Source organism: Siphateles boraxobius, unplaced genomic scaffold (genome assembly GCF_051911475.1).
Source record: "Siphateles boraxobius isolate OS27281-9 unplaced genomic scaffold, OSU_SipBor_1 7, whole genome shotgun sequence".
Lineage (NCBI taxonomy): Eukaryota > Metazoa > Chordata > Actinopteri > Cypriniformes > Leuciscidae > Siphateles > Siphateles boraxobius.
The window spans coordinates 22,549,703-22,569,862 of NW_027509197.1; the positions used below are offsets into that span (position 1 = coordinate 22,549,703).

At 41.2% G+C, this 20,160-nt stretch overlaps 1 protein-coding gene across 1 annotated transcript in view; it reads right to left on the reverse strand.

The window, feature by feature from the left end:
• Window positions 1-244: 244 nt before the first annotated feature.
• The window catches only part of klf7b (Kruppel like factor 7b), a 46,880-nt gene continuing 26,964 nt past the window's right edge, over window positions 245-20,160 (reverse strand). The window contains exons 2-4 of the mRNA XM_077215179.1: window positions 16,089-16,698; window positions 11,165-11,288; window positions 245-5,086 (exon numbers count right to left, since the gene is read on the reverse strand). Coding sequence (XP_077071294.1) covers window positions 5,035-5,086; window positions 11,165-11,288; window positions 16,089-16,698 — 786 coding nt within the window. The 3' untranslated portion in view covers window positions 245-5,034. The remainder of the gene's footprint in view (window positions 5,087-11,164; window positions 11,289-16,088; window positions 16,699-20,160) is intronic.

Sequence of the window (20,160 nt, forward strand, 5' to 3'; positions counted from 1 at the left end):
GGTGAGGGTGTTCGGTTTTCCAATTCCAATGAACCGTGGACACACAAAAAAGTAATTTTAAGCCAATGTACACAGAGCCATTGTCACAATGTGGTGATTTCTTGGACAAAAATTAAATTGTCTTCATTATTTGAAAGCACTGCAACAAAGGTTCTGAAAGGCTATGAAAAGACAGCGTCTCTCTCACCCGCTGTCAAAGTAATATTTCTTCTTTCTGGTCACAGAAAACGTCAGTCTGAGGGTGTTCAGATTCTACCATTTATTACACTTATTACATTCTTAAATAAAAATGCTCCACTGAACAGTTCTTGCATAGATATCTTACAATACCAATTTAAAAAAGAATTATGAAACAGACCAGTAACAAAAATAAATTTCATCTTCTTCCTTAATAAAGAACATTACCATACTAACATTATATCATACAAATAATAATATTTTAAACACTTTGTACAGCAAAAGAACCAATAAAGAAAAACACACAAGGAAAGAACAGAATAGAAAAAAAATAAAAACGGAGAGGAAGAGTGTGAAGATTCCAGAAGTGAGGGGGTGGAGTGTTAGTGATGTGGCGAGGGAAAGAGAGGACAGTGAATATGAGGGTCCCTGCTCTAGCGAGAAACTACATGCTTCAGCCTACATATGGCAAAATGTCGTCCTACTTCCATACAGATAAATCAAGATGGCACATAACTGTTCTGTTTTTTTTCTTTTTCAGACTTGTGCCTGCTCTACCAACTGGAGGCCGTCTGAAAGATCCATGTTTGGATAAGAGAGAGAGCACCTGTAAAAGCTTTGAGGTCTGTTGTTGCCCGGTTGCTCCCTGGTTAGTGATGTCTAGGGACATTCATAGGTAAGAGATTGCTGACAGCTGGTAACACAACTGCAGGATGAAACTGAAGTGACGGCGCTTTCAGGAAGTGACCGTGGTTCTGCAGGTGCAGGGTGGGATAGATGGGGTGGGAGGTGAGGAACACAAAAAATTCGCACAAAAAGGGGAAAGACCTGGTGAAAACCTTACGTACTGACTTATCAAGTTCGGACAAACACGGATACAGATGCACTTCAAGATGCAGTATATCTCAAGTCAAACAAGTCCTTTAGAGTTCTCATCTCTGTTTGCAAGTGACTGGGAACTATATGGATGAGTATTTGAGTGTATAGCCTACACAGAATAGCAGACTTTATTTTGATGCATCGTTGACCAAAACAGACAATTAATGTTGTGCCATGAACCTACAAGCTTTATCTAAGCTCCCATGATCTTGTGATAAGTGCATCTTGAAATGCCACTAAATGTTATGTAGACAATCGACAGCAGTGTCATTTAAACAGACTAAGCTAGCGGTAACAATGACGTGTGTTAGTTATGCAGTGAAATGTTCCAATACGGACAATAGAAATGAAAAAGTTGTCACCTCTGACCATGTATCATAAAATCCCCTTGTGATGTTTCAAGCATCTTTTTGTATAAAATTTAAGCTGCCAAAAGCCTCTTTGAAGCAACAAAGCAAACGGCTTGGGAAGGGAGCTTCACTGGAAGAGTGCCCATATCTAGTACACTTAAAATTTGTTCCCTTAGAATGTTTTCAAACATTCTTACTGTCATGTAAAACACTCAGCCACAGCATTATCTCTGTACGGATAACTCGCAGTAGATAAGGTGGTCTTCTGTACAGCTAAAATCATGTTAGGAATTACTCAAACGATCGTTTTAAAAACAATCGCCTGGATTTGTGATCTCTAAAGACATGCGTGACCTGCACTCACTATAGAAGCGCTAGAACCAATGCGACTAATTCGCTGTTTCAATTTCACGGCTAGGTTCTAAACTCATCCTCAACTTTGCATTCGAACCATATTTTACAAGCACACATACTCAAGACCAAGCCAATGATCACCTAGACATTAAAGAACAAATCATAGGAAGCTGGTGAAGGGCAGAAGAGATACTGTGAGAATAAAGTCAAACACAAAATTCTTCTTTCTCTCTTTCAACACCCAGCAGTTTATTTGTAAATGCGTAATTCTTTGGACAAAGTATGCATCAGACGCCTGTGCAATTGACTGGACTGCTGCTGTCGTTCTGAGAGTGAGATATCGGGGGCTTGAAATGGCACTTGATATGTGAGGGGATATGTACGGCATGTTGCCTGCTAATGAATCTGATTGGCCTATTACATATTCATTTAGTAACGTCTAGAGCATGTTGGCAAAAGAAGGGATTTTTGTTTGTAATTTTGCATTTAACGTTGCTTTGCACGGTGTTTAAATAGACAATATTTATATGTATATCTTTAATTTAAAGACAGGCTTCATTGCTTGTCAGTGTCAAAGAAAATGATATGACACGTTTTTTGGTCTCTGCATTCCTTCTGTTATATCCCATATGGTGACTTAAGGAATAAGCAGAATCGTCGCTTTGTAAGTGAGCAAAAACAGGAGGGCAGAGCAGTGTGAAACAAATGTAGCTTTTCACCTCTGCTATATGTGAGTAAAACGGAAATTTAACCCTTTTGAAACTTTATAGTTGATGTAACATGTAGACTGCTGTACACTGTCGATAGTTGCCCCATTTTTGGAATTGTGGGAAATAAGACAATGTTTTTATTACACTATAGCAATACATCCTGCTCGCTTGCTTTACAGAAACTCATACATACAATCGTCACATATACGGGCCGCTTCTCGCGGAAAAAGTGCCACGAACCACAACTGATTGTACATTAATGGAGATGAACCAATTCATCCCCTATTTTGTCAAAAAATTGGCATGACTTTGCATTTCAAAATGACTTGGAAATAAAAGGAAATCAATTGAAAATAGTAACTGAAATCAAACGTGTAGTTGTGGTCAAACGGAAGTGATGGTGTGTGTGTAAGTGTGTGTATGTGTGATAGAAGAGCTGCCTTCAGCAGGACTCAAACCAAGAGAAAGGCACCAACCCTTCAGTCTTAGGCAGTTCTGCACTGAGAGTTTCGGTATCGAACGTTAAGCTCTGGAAGTCCCCTGAGGGATAATCTGGGATTGTTTAGTAGAGTCTGTGATGACTACGAACATGTCACCACTGAATCATAATGGCTTTCAATCTCCCCTCCACCCTTGCAGCCATTAAATCAATGCAGAAGAGGAGGGTCGGCAGGGTAACACCCTGATTGCGACGCCATAACAGGCTTCACAACCTTGGGAACGATGATACATATTTTTTGTACCCGCTATTTGGAAGCTGATTATTAACACAGAGCTAGACCTAGGCCCGGTTTAGCATAATTTACTCGAGTGTATCAACAAGTTCTCGATTTAACGTCTGACGTCTGGATGGAACGCAATCCTACAAAACAACAATTGCTAAAACCCTGCTGTGAAGATTTCGGTGCAAAAACAAATAATGCTGAGAGGCAAGCTGCGCATGTATGTGTACGAATGTGTGTGTCTGTCTGAAAGAGGCTGCCATGCAGTGTTTCGTTTTAATGCTGTTCATTAACTTGGTAATTATTGTTCTGCTTTTTTTTCTTCTTGCGTTTTTCTCAGGAAAAAGCCAAGAGCAATGAAACCATTCTGTCTGCATTGTGGTGTGTGTCTGTGTGAAATAGTTTTTTTAATGTATTTTTTTTGTTTTCTTTTTTCCCTCCAAGTTGTTTTTTGTTTTTATGCTTTTTTTGTTTTGTTTTTGAGCTTTTTTTTTTTACTGTATGAAAAAAAGCACAGAGAACATTGAAAAAATCAGTGCAGACAATGGATACGAAACAGGCAAAGTTTGTCTGGGCTGATGCCACTGAGTTCTTTTGGATCCTTGTCCCAGCAGGTGCTCCAATCTCAGAGTCAAACATTCTGCCAGCTGTCCCTCCCCGCCATACCGTCTCCTCCAGTGCACCGGACTACTATGTTTTAACATGGGTGCCAGTATCAACACAAAGCAAACGAACTCTTTCCAGTGTCAAGAGCATCACACAAGGTCCGTGCGGACGCACTCTGGTTCACTTTTCCCGGATCAAGTCTGAGCAAAGCAAAATGAAAAATAGAAGACTTCTGTCCTTTCATACCATGCCAGCAGTTTCAAACTTTTCTGGGGGTTTCTGCTCCTGTCTTATGCTTCCAATGTTATGTTTCAGTGCCAGATAGCAGCCACTGAACCTTGTGCATACTGAGAAGGGCTCACAGTTCCCTCCCGTTGCCCGTATGTGCACATTTATGCTTGTGTTCACAAAGTAAGTTTTCACTTTTCAGAAGTTTAAGACATTTCAGCACAGAAGGAAAACAAACCATCTTTTTAACAGTCTTTAAAAAAAAACAAAGGCAAGAAAGTGTCGCTGCGCATCATTTCGGTCGCCCGTGAGGTGACGGGCGTGAAGAGCAGAGAAGAGTTCGCTCCTGAGCGAAAGAGTACAAGAAATCAGCACACATCCTGAGCGTTGCCGTATTTTTTGTTTTTCATTTTTCCCGTGCAGAGACAGCTTCGGGGGGCGTGCGTTGCGTTTGGCCGCTACTTCCATTGGTCACTCCTCCGAACTTATTGGCAATGTTGTTTTCCGTGTTTGGTTGCTTGCTGTATACGACATAGCTGCAGGTTAGTAATTGTGATGTGTCCTTGGAAAAAGAAAAAGGAAGTTCCAGAATGTACAATGAATGTTGATTCTCTAGTAGAATTATGTTACTTGATGAATGACATGTGCGTTTCGGTTTTGTACATGTAGCGTTCAGTTTACTGTCCCATGCTAGTGGTAAGTTACTGTACAAAAAGAGAATGAGGGAAAAAAAAGGTGGTGTTTGGCAGTGTCTGACCTCCAAGCTAACGCTCAGTAAGGCATGGCTAATCGCTGATGAAAAGGCATTTGTACTGTCTTGAGAGGGTGTAGAATCCAACAACGCTTGCCCACGCTGCCTCGCATGTTCCTCCTGGTGACGTTTGCGGCCAGACCCCTCGTGTGCACCCAAAGTCTGTTGTGAATGTTCCCGAATGGGCGGTGCACACATGTTCTTCTCTTCGTTCTCAGTCTTTTTCTCTCACTCTCTCTCTCCCGTCTCCCTCGGCCTTAGATATGTCGCTTCATGTGCAGAGCCAAGTGATCAGACCTGGAAAAACATCTGTAAAGAGAGAAAGAGAGAGAGTTAGCTTGGAATCACTTAAGGAAACACGTTTATGATTGCGCTAAAGAGGGCGACGATCTAAGTTTCTTGGAAGATGTGTGGCAGCTTTGCAGATGGAACAGAGAAAACAACATTTGGCGTTTGGGAAAAAAAATGAATTTTTAAGCATAGCCAGCTTTTTGCTCTAAAACTGGTGACAGATCGTTTTGAACGCATAGCTTGCCAATGCAGTTAGCAGCAAAGTCTGCTGAGCCTTGCGCAAGAAATATTTTTTGGGAGTGCGACCACAAATCACAGCGAGCCTGTTTGAATTAGGAAATTATTTTGAGGCTGGAGGTGAAATGGTATTATTGTTTAAACTGAGCGACTGCATTAGTTATGTAGCACTTGAGTCATAGCAGTTGGTTTCTCGTAGTGGGCCATGGGCTTTTTTATGTCATCATCAATTAAGCTCACATGTAACCACTGATGGTAGGAGCAATACATAACCGTGCTTAGAAAATACGGTGTTGCGATGCCATTTCTACTCCACATTTCTATGACTATGAGGATTACTGTATTACAGCCAAAAAAGTGTTGAAAGTGAATCTTAACTGGAATGAATAAAAACTTGGAGAGTTGAAAAGGAGTAGAGAATTATAATTTCAATTTGCCTCTGGCTGTATCCATTATTAATTAGTTGAGAGCCACAGTGTTAAATCCGCTGTTGCTTTTTGGATGGAAAGCAGCCAAGATTCAAATTGGGGTGGGAGGAGGGTGTGTATATATACAGGTAGACACAGTAGCACATTTTTCTACATTATAGTCTGACAGTTTCTGGTTTTCCCCAGTTGCTTTGCATTTGTCTCTTTGTTGGTTTGTTTTTATTAAGGATTTTTATTTTATTTATTTTTTTAGTTTTCTAGTTTTCTTTATTTATTTTATTGTTTAGTAAAATACAGCTAGACTGCAGTATTGACCATTTATCATATGTGAATGACATATACATTTCACTTTTGTTCAGGTATGTGAATTTTTTTGCAGAGTCTGATGACATTGTATATTACACTTGGTTATTTTTTTGTTTTCCGATTTGCATTGATATAGGTGCAAATATGCGTATGTGTGTGTGTGTGTGTGTGTGTGTGTGTGTGTGTGTGTGTGTGTGTGTGTGGAGGTAGGGTAGAGCAACTGGACAGATGGTCCTGTGACTCACTGTAAGTGGCTGCTACACCAGCTGGCACACCCTTAGATCTCATAACCCCTCCTCCCACTCTCACTCAACCCCTCTCAACACCCAACAGGGGGCTGTGCTTGATTAGGCAGGATTAATGATGCCCAATACACTTGTGTGTGTGTGACTGTGAGACAGTATGACTGTGTGTGTTGGCTGACTGTATTTACTGTTAGACTGCCCTTGACTGTAGCTTCTCATAACCCATTGTGATGGTAACATACTCTGTGTAATTACACCTAGCTGAGAGATATACCACGGCTCATGCTGTTCCAAATCTTTTCTATCTTCTAGATAATGTGGAAAAATGTTACGTTTTTACTCTCCAAAAATACACCCTAAAAGTTACCTAAATTTGGCATCAGTAATTTTAGTTTTCATTTAATTCTTAAACTTAATTATTAATCACTGTTCTGGACTTGAGCAAGACTCCTATCCTCAAGTTGCCTCAGAGAAACTATTTCTGTAACTTAAGACGGATGCAGATGTCTGGCACTATACCAAAAATCATGGAGGAAATGCTGTATTATGTATTGACTGTTCTAGTCTAATATCTAATGGTGTTGCCACATGTCTGCAGCTGCCTTTGTTTAGTAAGACAATTTAAATACAATTAAAAAAAATTCTGTAAGGGGACTCGCCCTGAACTGACTGGAGGCAGTGCCAGAGAAGAGGACCATAATGGACCATGGAGGAAAATTGAAGACCATAATAGGCAGTCTTGCACACCTTTTCAACAGTGAACACTCAGAATCACCTTTAGCCCCAGGCTTATTCCATCCAGATTCAACAAGGCATCCTTTCTGCCATTCAGACAATAGATACTGTCTCCTTCTGCCATTGCTACACATTATTCTTTATTGTTATCCCAGTCAAGAGTAATAATGCTGCACAAGGACACTTTCACATTCCAGCGGCATCACTGTTCACATTTGTAATAGTTTTTCCATTCTTTATACACCCATAATTCAATGCACAACCAAAAATGGATGTGCTTCCCCGAAAGGTTCTTCAAGGTTTAGTATTAAAAGGGAATAACAGGAGGGCTCAATTTATAAATACTTCCCAGGGAATGATGGGGATCTGTGTGTGGGATTCTGCAGCAGAACTAAATTGCTTAGGCTAGACTTCAACTTCAGAAGATGCCCTTGTTTATACCTGACATCAAGGAGAAAGAATTGTCAATGTAGATTTGCTTATCCAAGCCGCCTCCTCCTCCTTTTGTCATGCAATAGCTGCCAAACACTGAGTAATGAGTGTAGGGACACAGATTTCCCCATGCCTTCCCCAGAGAGTTCACGTGCTTGGCTGAGCCTGAGGGAAAACGGCGCTGTTCAGGTGTCGGCAGCAGTCTGCAGAACAGAGGCCGTCCCAGCCGCAACTTGTCCGCTGGGATCGGTGGAGCTTCATTGTGATGGAGCAGCAGAGAAATGTTCAATGGACAACTTTCAAAAGGCTGCGGTAAGGTTGGTTTGATGCCGACGGCGAGACAGGGAGCCGTGTCTAATTGTGCTTCCACCTGGAGCTGGCTCAGTGGGCACGCGGCCTCCACTGTGTAATTGCTGCCCGCATGCCAGGCCCGAGTGACAGCTTCCTAATACTGTCACCTGACAGGCTATCACTCTTTCTCCCCATGCTAATGCAAATCTCCCTTTTTCTCTGCTGTTTCTGTGTCTCTTCACCTCTTTATAACCAACGCCAACACACGTTCACCATGCTGCCTCTGCATCGTTTGTGTGTGTGCGCGCTTTACTTTCTTCTAGAGCTGTCGTACAGCCAAAATAATCTTTGTTGCATTCATTTCCTATGATCACTGTAAAGCTGTTTGGAAACAATCTGTATTGTAAAAAGCATTATATAAATGAAGGTGACTTGACTTGGCTAAAATATAGCCCGTAAGATTTAAACAGGATTCCCACAGTCATGAGGGAAGTTGTGATTTCCAGACTAGATATTTCTATGACTTTCTCCATGACTTTGTGTAAAATTCCTCTTTGTGAGTGTTATCACTATCCTGAACAATTCATGGAAAATTCATGACAAAATGTTTGAGTACAAAGTCAGTATTTAGTCCACAGACAACTTTGTTCAGTACTACTGAATTTGTATTTTCTGTGCCACTAGCATAACTAAACAAAATTACAAAATGTACTATTTTCAAGCAGATTTCTTGGACACTCCGTTGTCTGCCATGGGTCAGAAAAAGTTATGGCTGCCCTAAACCGTTTCAGTCAGCCTGGGCAACCATCCAGGCAAGTACATTATTTTTTTGGACACACTAATTCTAATTGTGCATATTTTAAAATAGTTGTTCTCAACTTATGGGTCCAACTCAACTGGTGGGTCCCATGGTAATTAAGCCATGAACCATTTTTTACTGTTTTGGGGGGGATCTGAAAACCAGTCAGTATCTGGTGTGACTACCATTTGCCTCACGCAGTGCAACACATCTCCTTCGCATAGAGTTGATCAGGTTGTTGATTGTGGCCTGTGGAATGTTGGTCCTCTCCTATTCAATGGCTTTGCGAAGTTACTGGATAATTGGCAGGACCTGGAACATGCTGTCGTATACGCCAATCCAGAGCATCCCAAACATGCTCAATGGGGGACATGTCTGGTGAGTATGCTGGCCATGCAAGAACTGGGATGTTTTCAGTTTCCAGGAATTGTGTACAGATCCTTGCAACATGAGGCGGTGCATTATCATGCTGAAACATGAGGTGATGGTCGTGGATGAATGGCACAACAATGGGCCTCAGGATCTCATCACGGTATTTCTGAGCATTCAAAATGCAATCATTAAAATGCACCTGTGTCCATTGTCCATAACATACACCTGCCCATACCATAACCCCACTGCCACCATGGGCCACTCGATCCACAACGTTGACATCAGGAAACCGCTCACCCACACAACGCCATACACGCTGTCTGCCATCTGCCCTGTACAGTGAAAACCGGGATTCATTCGTGAAGAGAACACCTCTCCAAGGTGTCAGACGCCTTCGGATGTGAGCATTTGCCCACTCAAGTCGGTTAAGACGATGAACTGCAGTCAGGTCGAGACCTCAATGAGGATGACGAGAATGCAGATGAGCTTCCCTGAGACGGTTTATGACAGTTTGTGCAGAAGTTCTTTGGTTATGCAAACCGATTGTTGCAGCAGCTGTCCAGGTGGCTGGTCTCAGACGATCTTGGAGGTGAAGCTGGATGCTGGATGTGGAGGTACTGGGATGGTGTGGTTACTCGTGGTCTGCGCTTGTGAGGTTGGATATTCTGCCAAATTCTCTGAAACGCCTTTGGAGAAGGGTTATGGTAAAGAAATGAACATTCAATTCACGGGCAACAGCTCTGGTGGACATTCCTGCAGTCAGCATGCCAATTGCACGCTCCCTCAAAACTTGCAACATCTGTGGCACTGTGCTGCGTGATAAAACTGCACATTTTAGAGTGGCCTTTTATTGTGGCCAGCCTAAGGCACACCTGTGCAATAATCATGCTGTCTAATCAGCATCTTGATACGCCACACCTGTGAGGTGGATGGATTATCTCGGCAAACGAGAAGTGCTCACTAACACAGATTTATACAGATTTGTGAACAATATTTAAGAGAAATAGGCCTTTTGTGTACATAGAAAAAGTCTTAGATCTTTGAGTTCAGCTCATGAAAAATAGGGGCAAAAACAAGTGTTGCGTTTATAATTTTGTTCAGTGTGTGTGGTGTGTATATATATATATATATATATATATAAATGGTATATAAACATAATTTGTTTTTTTTTTTAAAACAAGCAATTTTACTTCACATTGTACACACACACACACACACACACACACACACACACACACACACACACACACACACACACACACACACACACACACACACACACACACACACACACACACAATCACAATACTTACACAAACTGTTAATGAAACGTATGGAAACTGCTCCTGATGAATAGAATGAACTGCATGCAAATCCTTCCCAACTAAAACACGACGTGCCAGTTACGTGGTTTATTGGTACTTTACTTTTATTTCATGACTTACTAATTAACAACATAACAACAATGTTGACGTATATTGCACGCGCAAACCTCTTCACTGTACGTCATAGTTGTTGTTATGTTGTTAATTAGTAAGTCATAAAATAAAAGTACCAATAAACCACATAACTGGCACGTCATGTTTTAGTTGGGAAGGATTTGCATGTAGTTAATTCTATTCACCAGGAGCAGTTTCCATGTTTCATTAACAGTTCATGTAAGTATTGTGATTGAAAAAAACAAAACACAAAACAAACTCATCAAATATGCTGTGTCTAACCTATGTAGTTCTACTTGCATCCATTTCTTCCTGTGCCTCTACCCAGCTCTTTTATATTACTGTTGTATTACTCTCTTACCTTGGAATGCACACCCATGCCTTTAACTTCTCTTTCTCCCTGCACTCAAGCCACAGTGTGGGAATATGCAGTACCGAAGGGAGGACGGAGGAAAGTGGAAAAGGATGCGCGCATGAGATATTCACAGTAATTCAGTAATGGGTATCATAGGACCAGACTGTGAATGAGTTATTCAGAAGGGAACTGGGCCTGTACTAACTTCCAATGAGCCTGATGCAGTTTTGGTATGTGCATGCCATCAGAGAGAATTCGAGAAAACAAGAGCGAAGGGAGGGTTTCTTTTTGAGGGAGAGAGTTTGGTCTTCTAGTCTCATAGCTAAAGGAAATTGTTTATGAGCATTTGAGGACTGTGGACTAGTGAATGTGTAGCAGGTTTAAAGAATTAAAAAGGGTTAAATATGCGCATGCATTTATTGTGAGCTATCTTTGCAGCATTTGCAGTGTTTCTTACCTGTCGCAGTGGTTGCACTTGAAAGGTTTGGCACCAGTGTGTTTGCGGTAGTGCCTTGTCAGTTCGTCGCTTCGTGCGAAACGCCATTCACAGCCTTCCCAGGAGCATTTGTAAGGCTTCTCACCTGCATGCACAAACACACATCATTTAATCCATGCTTTACCATTCACACACACCTGTACACAGATGGAGCGAGGCAGCCGCTGTGCCACTGTGAGCACCGTCAGCAGTTCCATTATCAACATCATTCATTACTGTTTCTCTCAATCACACATCCTAGCCAGCCAATCAAATTGCTGCTTTTTCTTCCAGTTGACCAATCGCATGTCTGTAGCCCAAACCTCCTATATTTTCAATAGTAAAAAATATATGGAGGTGATCATTTTCAGACACAAAAATGTATTAGATCAAAAAGTCATTTTCCACCTTATTTTAAATTGAACTGGGGCTGCTTAAATGTGCTCAGTCACCATAACAGAATGAATTCATAACCCAAAGTCAAGTATCCAAAATGAAGCCATTTGTGCTAAATGTTCTTCACCCTCCCATTGAGCTCTGAAATTCAAATGAAGTTAAACAGATGGGAAAGGAGATACCAATTGTTCCACATGCTGCACTTTTATGCCTCAAATTCAAAATATGGCCATGAGTGAGGAAGGAAGGGGGGTTTCAACACCCAAAAGAGAGGGTCCCAGCACAGTGGCAGTGTTCCTGGGGAACAGAACTGGCTTCAGCCTTGGGCCTGGGTGGGAATGGAGAGGGTGTTGATGGCATGGATTCAGATCTGGAGGTGGTAATGATAATTGGGGTCTTAATGACGCTTAATGGGAAACAATGCCATATTAACAATACAAGAGCTGCCAGCTACTCCAGCAAACACTGTGTGCACCAATCGTCCTAACCAGAATAAAGTGGCTGTTTCTCCATTGGAAATAGTTCACTAAATTGGTTCTGACCTCATGTCTAAACTCACTAAGCAGGGATAGTGATTTTCGTAGTTGATTGTTGAATCAAATGTAATGTAATTTAAAAAAAAAATAGTTTAGATAGTTAAAGGTAGATAGGCAGACTACATAGATAGACTTGATAGACTGATGGATATATGAACAGAGACAGATGGAAGGATGGAAGGAAGGCCAGACAGATGCAGTAGGCAGGTTATTGATTTTTGAATCATTGATGGTTAATCAATGAATGATTAGTCATTAACAATCCTACTAAACCTGCCTTACTTGAAAGACTATACTTACAAGTTTAAACCAGTCTAGACCAACATACAAATTCATGCTGTTTTATGCTAGTCTTCCAGCAAGGATGTGCCTGGACCTCCACGACTGACTCTGAAAACTGATGAAGAAAATCATAGAGGGAATGGAAATGACTACAGGCTGTAATTTTCTTTTTTCCTGTTGTAAGGAAAATATGATCCAGTTAGATGTGGAGAAGTGGAAGGTATTCGCTTTCGCAAAATTTCATATCCACAAAAATGTATGCAGTTGATATGAGCACACTGTTACTGTTATGAAATCAAAGTATGTTCATCTATTTATCCCCTCTCGTTTTTTAGCTTTATGATGCAAGATGAGGTAACGAATGACATAACATCGGGTTTACCACTACATTGCTTAGTCTGTCCTGAAAGTCTGTTATGATGCAACATAAAGAATGACACGGCAATGGCGACGAGGAAAACGACTCGTAAGAGGCCTGACCAGTTCCTCTTTCCATTCCCCATTAACATATTTCTTGACTTCCGATGACAAATAGAAGAGGATTTTTAAATATAATACAATGTACTTGGCCTTTTTTTTTCTCTAGTTCACCTGTGGGAATATTGCAAACAAGCAGCGGGCCTTCTTTGACATCTCTCATCTTTCTCTGCCAGACAAGACGCGCACAGACAAACAGTAGGTCAAAGTGCCTTGAGGTTTATTTTATTATGTTTGCCTGTCCTTGAGCTTTTTCAATTTATAAAATCAGTTGGAGAAAATATTGCCACGTCTGCTCTCGTGTTTGTGACTGCTACAAGTGTGCAGGAAGAGCATCTCTGTGTCATTTGGAAAGTGGCGGGCCGCAGGTGTGAGACCGCAAACGTTTCGCACTACACTCACAATAATTGGCCAAAGACCCCCTCGCACTCGCTCCCTCCTTATGCCGTAGCGCCCTTCCTCCGCCTCTTTATTTCGTTCCCTCTCTTGTTGTCTGACAGCAGCGAGGCAGGCTTGGCCCTGCAACCACGGCAACCATAACGCAGGCCAATTATAACTTGGAGAGTCAGGGATGCATGATGGAGTCGCCTAGCAACCAGCCGAGAGAGAAAGAGCCATTCAGTCGGTATACAACCTATGGACACTCCGCAATACCAACCAATTATTGCTTGCTTTAGATATGCATGATGTAGTTGCCTGGCAACCCCAACTGTACCCAAAGAGGGTAGGGGAAAGGTGGGATTGATTTGGCATATTGGAGCTTCAATTGGTATCTAGAGCTGCAAATAATCAACCTACTGTATTACAGTCTTTTGATATGGTTTCCTAGCAACCGATCCCCTCCAAAACGGCAAACTCCTTCCCCCGCACCAGTGTCCTAGGTGTGTACGGTGTGGTTAATTACATTTCCTCAGAACAGAGTGCTGGTAAGCTATTATTGACTCCGAAGTTTCGATTTCAGAGGTAGGGCCCAATTATCATCCATTCATTTCGGCTTCTCCAGTGGCTCATGTTGCATTTCAAAATGAGCTCTCTGATTCTAACCCATTTTTATCCTCCAAATCCCATTCAGGGATGTGCTATTAACTTCAGCAAACATTGTTGACAAAGCAAAGTAAGACCATGTCATTACCACAGGGCTCCACGTCTGCATTTATGACTGTAAATGAATGTGAAAAATTACTTAACCCTTTCGCACGTACGATCACACCGGTGTGATCAGTCTTGGCTGGTCCCTGGAGCGTACGATCACACCGGTGTGATTAGAACGGTCAGTGCATCACGTGATCAACTGCTAAATTCAAACGTGCTTTCGCGCGTTTGCTGGCGCTGAGCCAGAGAAGGACCCACTCAGTGCTGTCATATATCACAACTATTGAGTGTTTTCAACCACATAATGTTTATTTTAGGTTTCAGACACTTAAATACACATAATTACTAGCAAAACAATGATTTTGAGTTTGTAAAAAACACACTGATGTCTATGGAAGCGGCAATAATTCTTCTTCCTTTCCATTATAATAAGACAACGCTTTTATTCATATCAGATACACATTGTGTAAGTAGCTTTACATTTTATCCTATTCTTCTCCCAGTTCACCGGCCACTTACTTTCATGTATTTCGTGAGAAGTGGAGGAATTGACGTGTTGTAAATCCAACAGATCCGATTCTCTGAACTGTGAAACAAACTAACATGGCACCGCCCATTGCGCATACAGCTCAACTAACGCGATCGTTATAAAGGTGTTTAAACAACAAAACACATCCACTTGCACATATTTGACAATCAGAATATCAGTGTTTCATGCTATAGCTAATACATTTGTGTATATTTTTAATAAAAAAGGAAAAATTACATAAAAGCAGATCCTCATTCATTCAGCGCTGTGTTGTAGTTGTGCTGTGCCACGTGACAAGCAATGACGCGTCACCATGAAAACATTAAAGTGACAAGTTCTAAATAACGGTCGCCTTGAAAAACTCACGCTGGGGGGTCATTTAGAATATTTTAAACTTACGTGTGAAAGGGTTAAGTGACTTCTGACACCCAATCAGATGTATTGGTGTATATTAATACAATAAATCTCCCTAATGCAATTAAAACTAAACAAAAAAAACTCCATAATGCATTTGCAACCTTAAATGGTTTTGTTTTCTATCCAAATCAACAGAGATCCCTTTCTCACCAGAATAATGTGAATCATAATGTGAAATTAATTGTGATTTGTAATTTGGTCATGTCGATGTTCAAAGGTAGCCCTCCCGGGGGTCAAGTTAAATTCAGTCATGAGCTTTGTTGCATTATCACCAACTGATTAATGCATGCTTAACAACATCGGTCTATATATATATATATATATATATATATATATATATATATATATATATATATATATATATATATATATATATATATATATATGTAACATTATTCATAAGGGCATCAGCTAACCCTGTTACTGTTTTATGCCATCTCTCAGGTTATCTTCAAATACTCAATCTAAAAAAATATTTTCCCCCCTGAATTCTGTAGAAATGCTTAATTCACTTTTCAGGGCCATGAGTGCTCCTAAACAAAAATATTAGCATAGAGTCCTGTAGCAGGAAGGCTTCTCTTAAATCCTGTTGTAATTTTAATCTCCCTGTTCTAGTAATGTACGAAATGATAACCAAAAAAATCAGGATTAAGCTAATTAAAAGAATAATATAGAATAATAAGAAACCTGCCGAGTCAACAGCTGGCCACAGGGGCCAGATACGCTGCATTGAGGCCACTGTCACAGTAGGTTTCGGGGCCATGGCAGAGTGCAATACGCTCTCAGGTTCAGTGAGAGGGCAGCAACTACGGCACCGGAGCATGTGAGCTCGAATTAGCTGGGAAACAGGATTCAGCTCAGTCAGACTATCAATCTTCTTGCAATTACTGACTGCACTGGCAGGTTTTGAATGGTGTGGCTGGGCTCATTTTAGTTTGTTTTTTTCTCTCTATTGCACTTTAATCTCAGATATTTCGCTTTGGGGGCTGTGCAGCAAAAATCAAGTAAGCTTCACAAGATCTCTTGTGACCCTTCTATAGTATTTTCTGAACTCTGAAAACTTCATCTTATTACATGTAGAGTTAGACTTGCTATAGCAGAAGCCTTTCTCCAGGAAAACTAAATGCTATGTGTGATTCTAAATGTTAAAACATATGTTATTGGAGCATTTAATCACCTGTATGTGTCCTCTGGTGTGCCTTTAGGTGGGAGCTTTTTGTGTAAACCTTCCTACAGCCATTAAACTGGCAACGATGGACCCTCTTTTTGTTTTCCGGGATGTCCCCTCCACCTACTGTTCCCAGGCCTCCTTCACCGTCGCTCTGTGCCCCGCGATTTGGTGGCGAAGGTAGCGAATGTGTTGCCACTAACTTTGCTGCCCCAAGTCCCACTTTCTTGGCCACCAGTTTCAGTGTGAGCGTGCCATCAGCTGTGGCGGTAAGAGTCTGCGTGGGCTTCACAAGATGCCGTCCCAACTCCGGGGAGGAAGGTGGCGTGAGGGATGTGACTGCGTTTAGCTGGGCGGGATTAACCCCTCCGCTGGCTTCTTTTAGCCCTGCGTCGGTACTCTTGCCGTTTGCTGGGACATGGAGGTTTTTGGGAAGGGATACCAGTAGAGGTGGGGGGCTGGGCTCGTCTGATAAATTGGGCAGAAGAGGGTCCATCAGGTCCTCGTCGCTGTCTCCCCTCATGAAGGCTGGCGTAAGGAGGCAGTCAAGCTCCTCGTCGAAGAGCTCCGAAAGCCTTTTGGGCTCCGTCTGTAGGTACCTCTCCAGTTCCAGACATGTCTGCAGGAGAAACAGAAATGCATTTACATGAGACAGTAAGCCTTAGAATACTCTTAAGTCCAGTGATGTTTATAAAGGGAAAGCTAACCATCTGAAAAAACACATGGTTACAGCTGAACATGTCAGTGAAACCCGTGGTGCATCAACACTTTTCCAGGTGGTGTTGGTTTAGTTGGTTGCACTGTTGAAAGTGTAAACGACTAAATCTGCTACATAGAGACTTTCGCACAGAACATTTTTCAAGTGCAGCTGAGGGGCACCATTTTCTGGGAGAGAAGTTGAACATCCATGGAATTTTTATTACACTTGGTGTGGTTGAGGGAATAGTATTTATCTTTGTAGCCTAGGCTATTTTGTACGGTGCTTATTGAGCGAGAAATGACCGTCTTATTACTTAAGATACCTTTCCCCTCACTTTGGTTTTTCCTCTGATGAATACTTTGGCAGACAGAGGGAGGACGGAAGAGAAAGACTGCACTATCATGGCTCACTGACTGCTCACTCAGCAGTTTCTTCTTCAGTGGTTTAACATTATTGTTCCCCAGTCACAGTGGCCAGTTTGGATATTAGAGAGTTCTGTTCAGTGAGTTGCGGTAAAAGCACTTTGGCAGTCAAATGGCAGTAGAGTAAACCTCGAATCTCTTTACTTCATGTCAGCTGTAAATTACAGTTGCTGTACATGCCCTATTTTAACTTATTCTGTCATCTCCTTTAGCTCAGACCTAAATAAATAGTCCAAAATGAAGGTATTTCCTAGCTATTTCCTGGTTGTCTGCTGATAAGCTGCACTTTTAAGTCCATTAATTGAAATACGTATATGCATGCAGGGGGTTTTCAACCTAAGGTTTATGGGCTATTAGGACGTCTGCAAAAAACGGAGAAAAAAGATTGTCCAAAGTTTTTCAAAGTTAATTATTATTAATTAAAAATATTAATTTCTGATAAATATATTTTTTACATGGTCAAGATTTGTTGTTTTTACAATGTCACATTTAATATAGTATAAATGGGGTTTTATACATGGAAAATATATTAATACATAAAAATACATTGGGTCCCTTTGAAAGAGATAAACACTTGTGCATGCAGGGATTTCTTTGAGGTTACTATTTGACTAAACACAGAAAAGTGTTAGAAACTGTATCAGATAGCCTACATTTGTAATGCAATGCAATCCTGCTTAAATGAAACATTGACTTGAATTTATTTGAAGCCAAATGGTTCCTGTGCACTTACTCTGACCTCACTGGTGACACTGAAAGAAAGGCACTAATACTGTAGCAGTAGCTACAATTTGACTCATGTTATGCAATACAGCAGAGCCTTCAACAAAGACTAAAATAACTGAAACACATTCCACTGCAGCAGCTACAATTCACCACTGCAAGCTCTCCCCATCAGCTCTCCATTCATTTATGATTCTGAGCACTACCTGGAGAGTGCATGAATTATCCATGCACTGAAGCTTTTTTAGCCATGTTTTAGAATGCAGGAATTTTAGCAACCAAGAGAGATCATGCACCTATTGGAATTATTCCATTCTTGTGCATTTTGTAGGCCTTATTACTTTAATAGATGCTCTGCGGACATACCCAACCTGTATTGATCAGCACAGTGCAGCATATGTATAAATTATCTATGTAATGCAGCTTAAAGCAACATGCCATTGAGAGATGGCAGAGAACTTGACATAAGCACACTATATTTTCACACACATCTGAGCAACTACGCGAACAAAAAAGAAAGGAAAATGTAGATGAGGTGATTTGACTCTTCTGGACTGGCTGCTAGAGTAGAAAGCCCCTTCATACCCTGCTTATATTGTGCACACGGAGCTCCATCTATTATAAATGCAGTGCCAGGGGGTTCGCATGCAGCGCTAAGAGCCAATGTCAGACAAAGAGCGGGCAAAGAGAGGCAAGGGGGAGAATTGCAAAACTGTTATTAGCAAATGTGGATGGAGTCCAAGTTAGACACAAATGGGAAATTATCGCCAATCTCAGAGTCAGTTCCTCTCGCTGTCTTTGCTCCCTGCTTGGATAATAAAGTCGGCACATTATCTAAACTAATGTGTTTATATCTCCACCCGCATCTAACAAAACAGCTTTTTTTTCTAACCCTCTCTATTTTTTGAGGTTGATATTATGATGATTTTTCGCTCATACAAATAGATTTTAATTAAGCATTTTGGCTTTCATCAGATGTCGTTTGAAGTTCTACCTCTTGATGCAAAACCGATCTCTCTTCTGCGCTCCTCTCTCTCTCTCTCTCCACACAGCATGCACTGATGACTAATTAGCCACTCAAACGACCCAGCAAAGAGAGGCTCTTTATTCAGTTAATTTGCTGATGGGAAGCCTAAGTGTGTATGTGTGCATCTGTGTGCTTGTATGTGTGTAAGATGTAGTCACTAAGAACAACACTTGAGTTAAAAGAAGTGTATTTATATATTTATTTAAACATAAATTTAGGACCGTAGCAAGCGCTGCTGCTAAACATTTCAAAACGTTTTTTAAAGGTTTTTAGAGTGTAATGGAATAGAAGAACATTTTAGTTTTTCATCCCTGCTGATTTTGCAGTTTGCACAATTTGGTTTTCAGCTAGTTTAGCCCAAGCTGGTCTTCCAGGCTGACCAGCTGAAAAGGGCCCCAAATCCCCTTTAAAACAGATCAATAGGCTGGTTTGACTAGGCTATGAGACCAGTTATGACCAGCAAACCACCTTAGGCTGGTTTAAGATGCTTTTTCAGTAGGAACAGGAGAACCTAAATCAGTTCTATGGTTCTACTGGTGCTTCAAAGAACCCAGAAGAGTTTAATTTTTCCTCCTTTCCACCAATATGCTGATCTGAAGGACCTGAATGATACTATAATGAAACATTTTATTTTGTAATTCTAGTCAGCTCAAGAACCATGCATAGTCAATTGGAACCCAAGAAAATGGTTCTTTGATGCACCTAATAATTTAAAGATTATAGGCTGTCATGCAGAAATATGAGCAGAACAGGTGTTCCTTCCTGCAAAACCTGTCCCAAAGCAATGTTTTGTTCCATAAAGCACAAGCGTTGTCAATGATCTTGCGATGAAATCTGTCTATATGACATCATTTCGTACCCTGCAGTGTTCATAACAATTTCCCAGGGTGCTGTGATTCCACCATGGCCATTAACACTTTTATGACCTAGCAAGACTAAACATGCATCCTTCATGTATTGAAGGGCTTTTGGCCTGTTTGCACACCACATGCATTTATCTATATTATTTCAAGTATTTTTTTAGGGATGCGCCATAGCTGCTGCACGATTACCTCTGTAATGACACAACAATTACCCGGGAACCCTAGGAGACGACTTGTGCCAAGTGACACACACTCGGCATCAACCTCAGAAAGTGTTTCGAAACTCTATAGTCCATAAGGACCTCCCACCAGGATATGTCTATCCATGCACCGAGAGAGACACCAA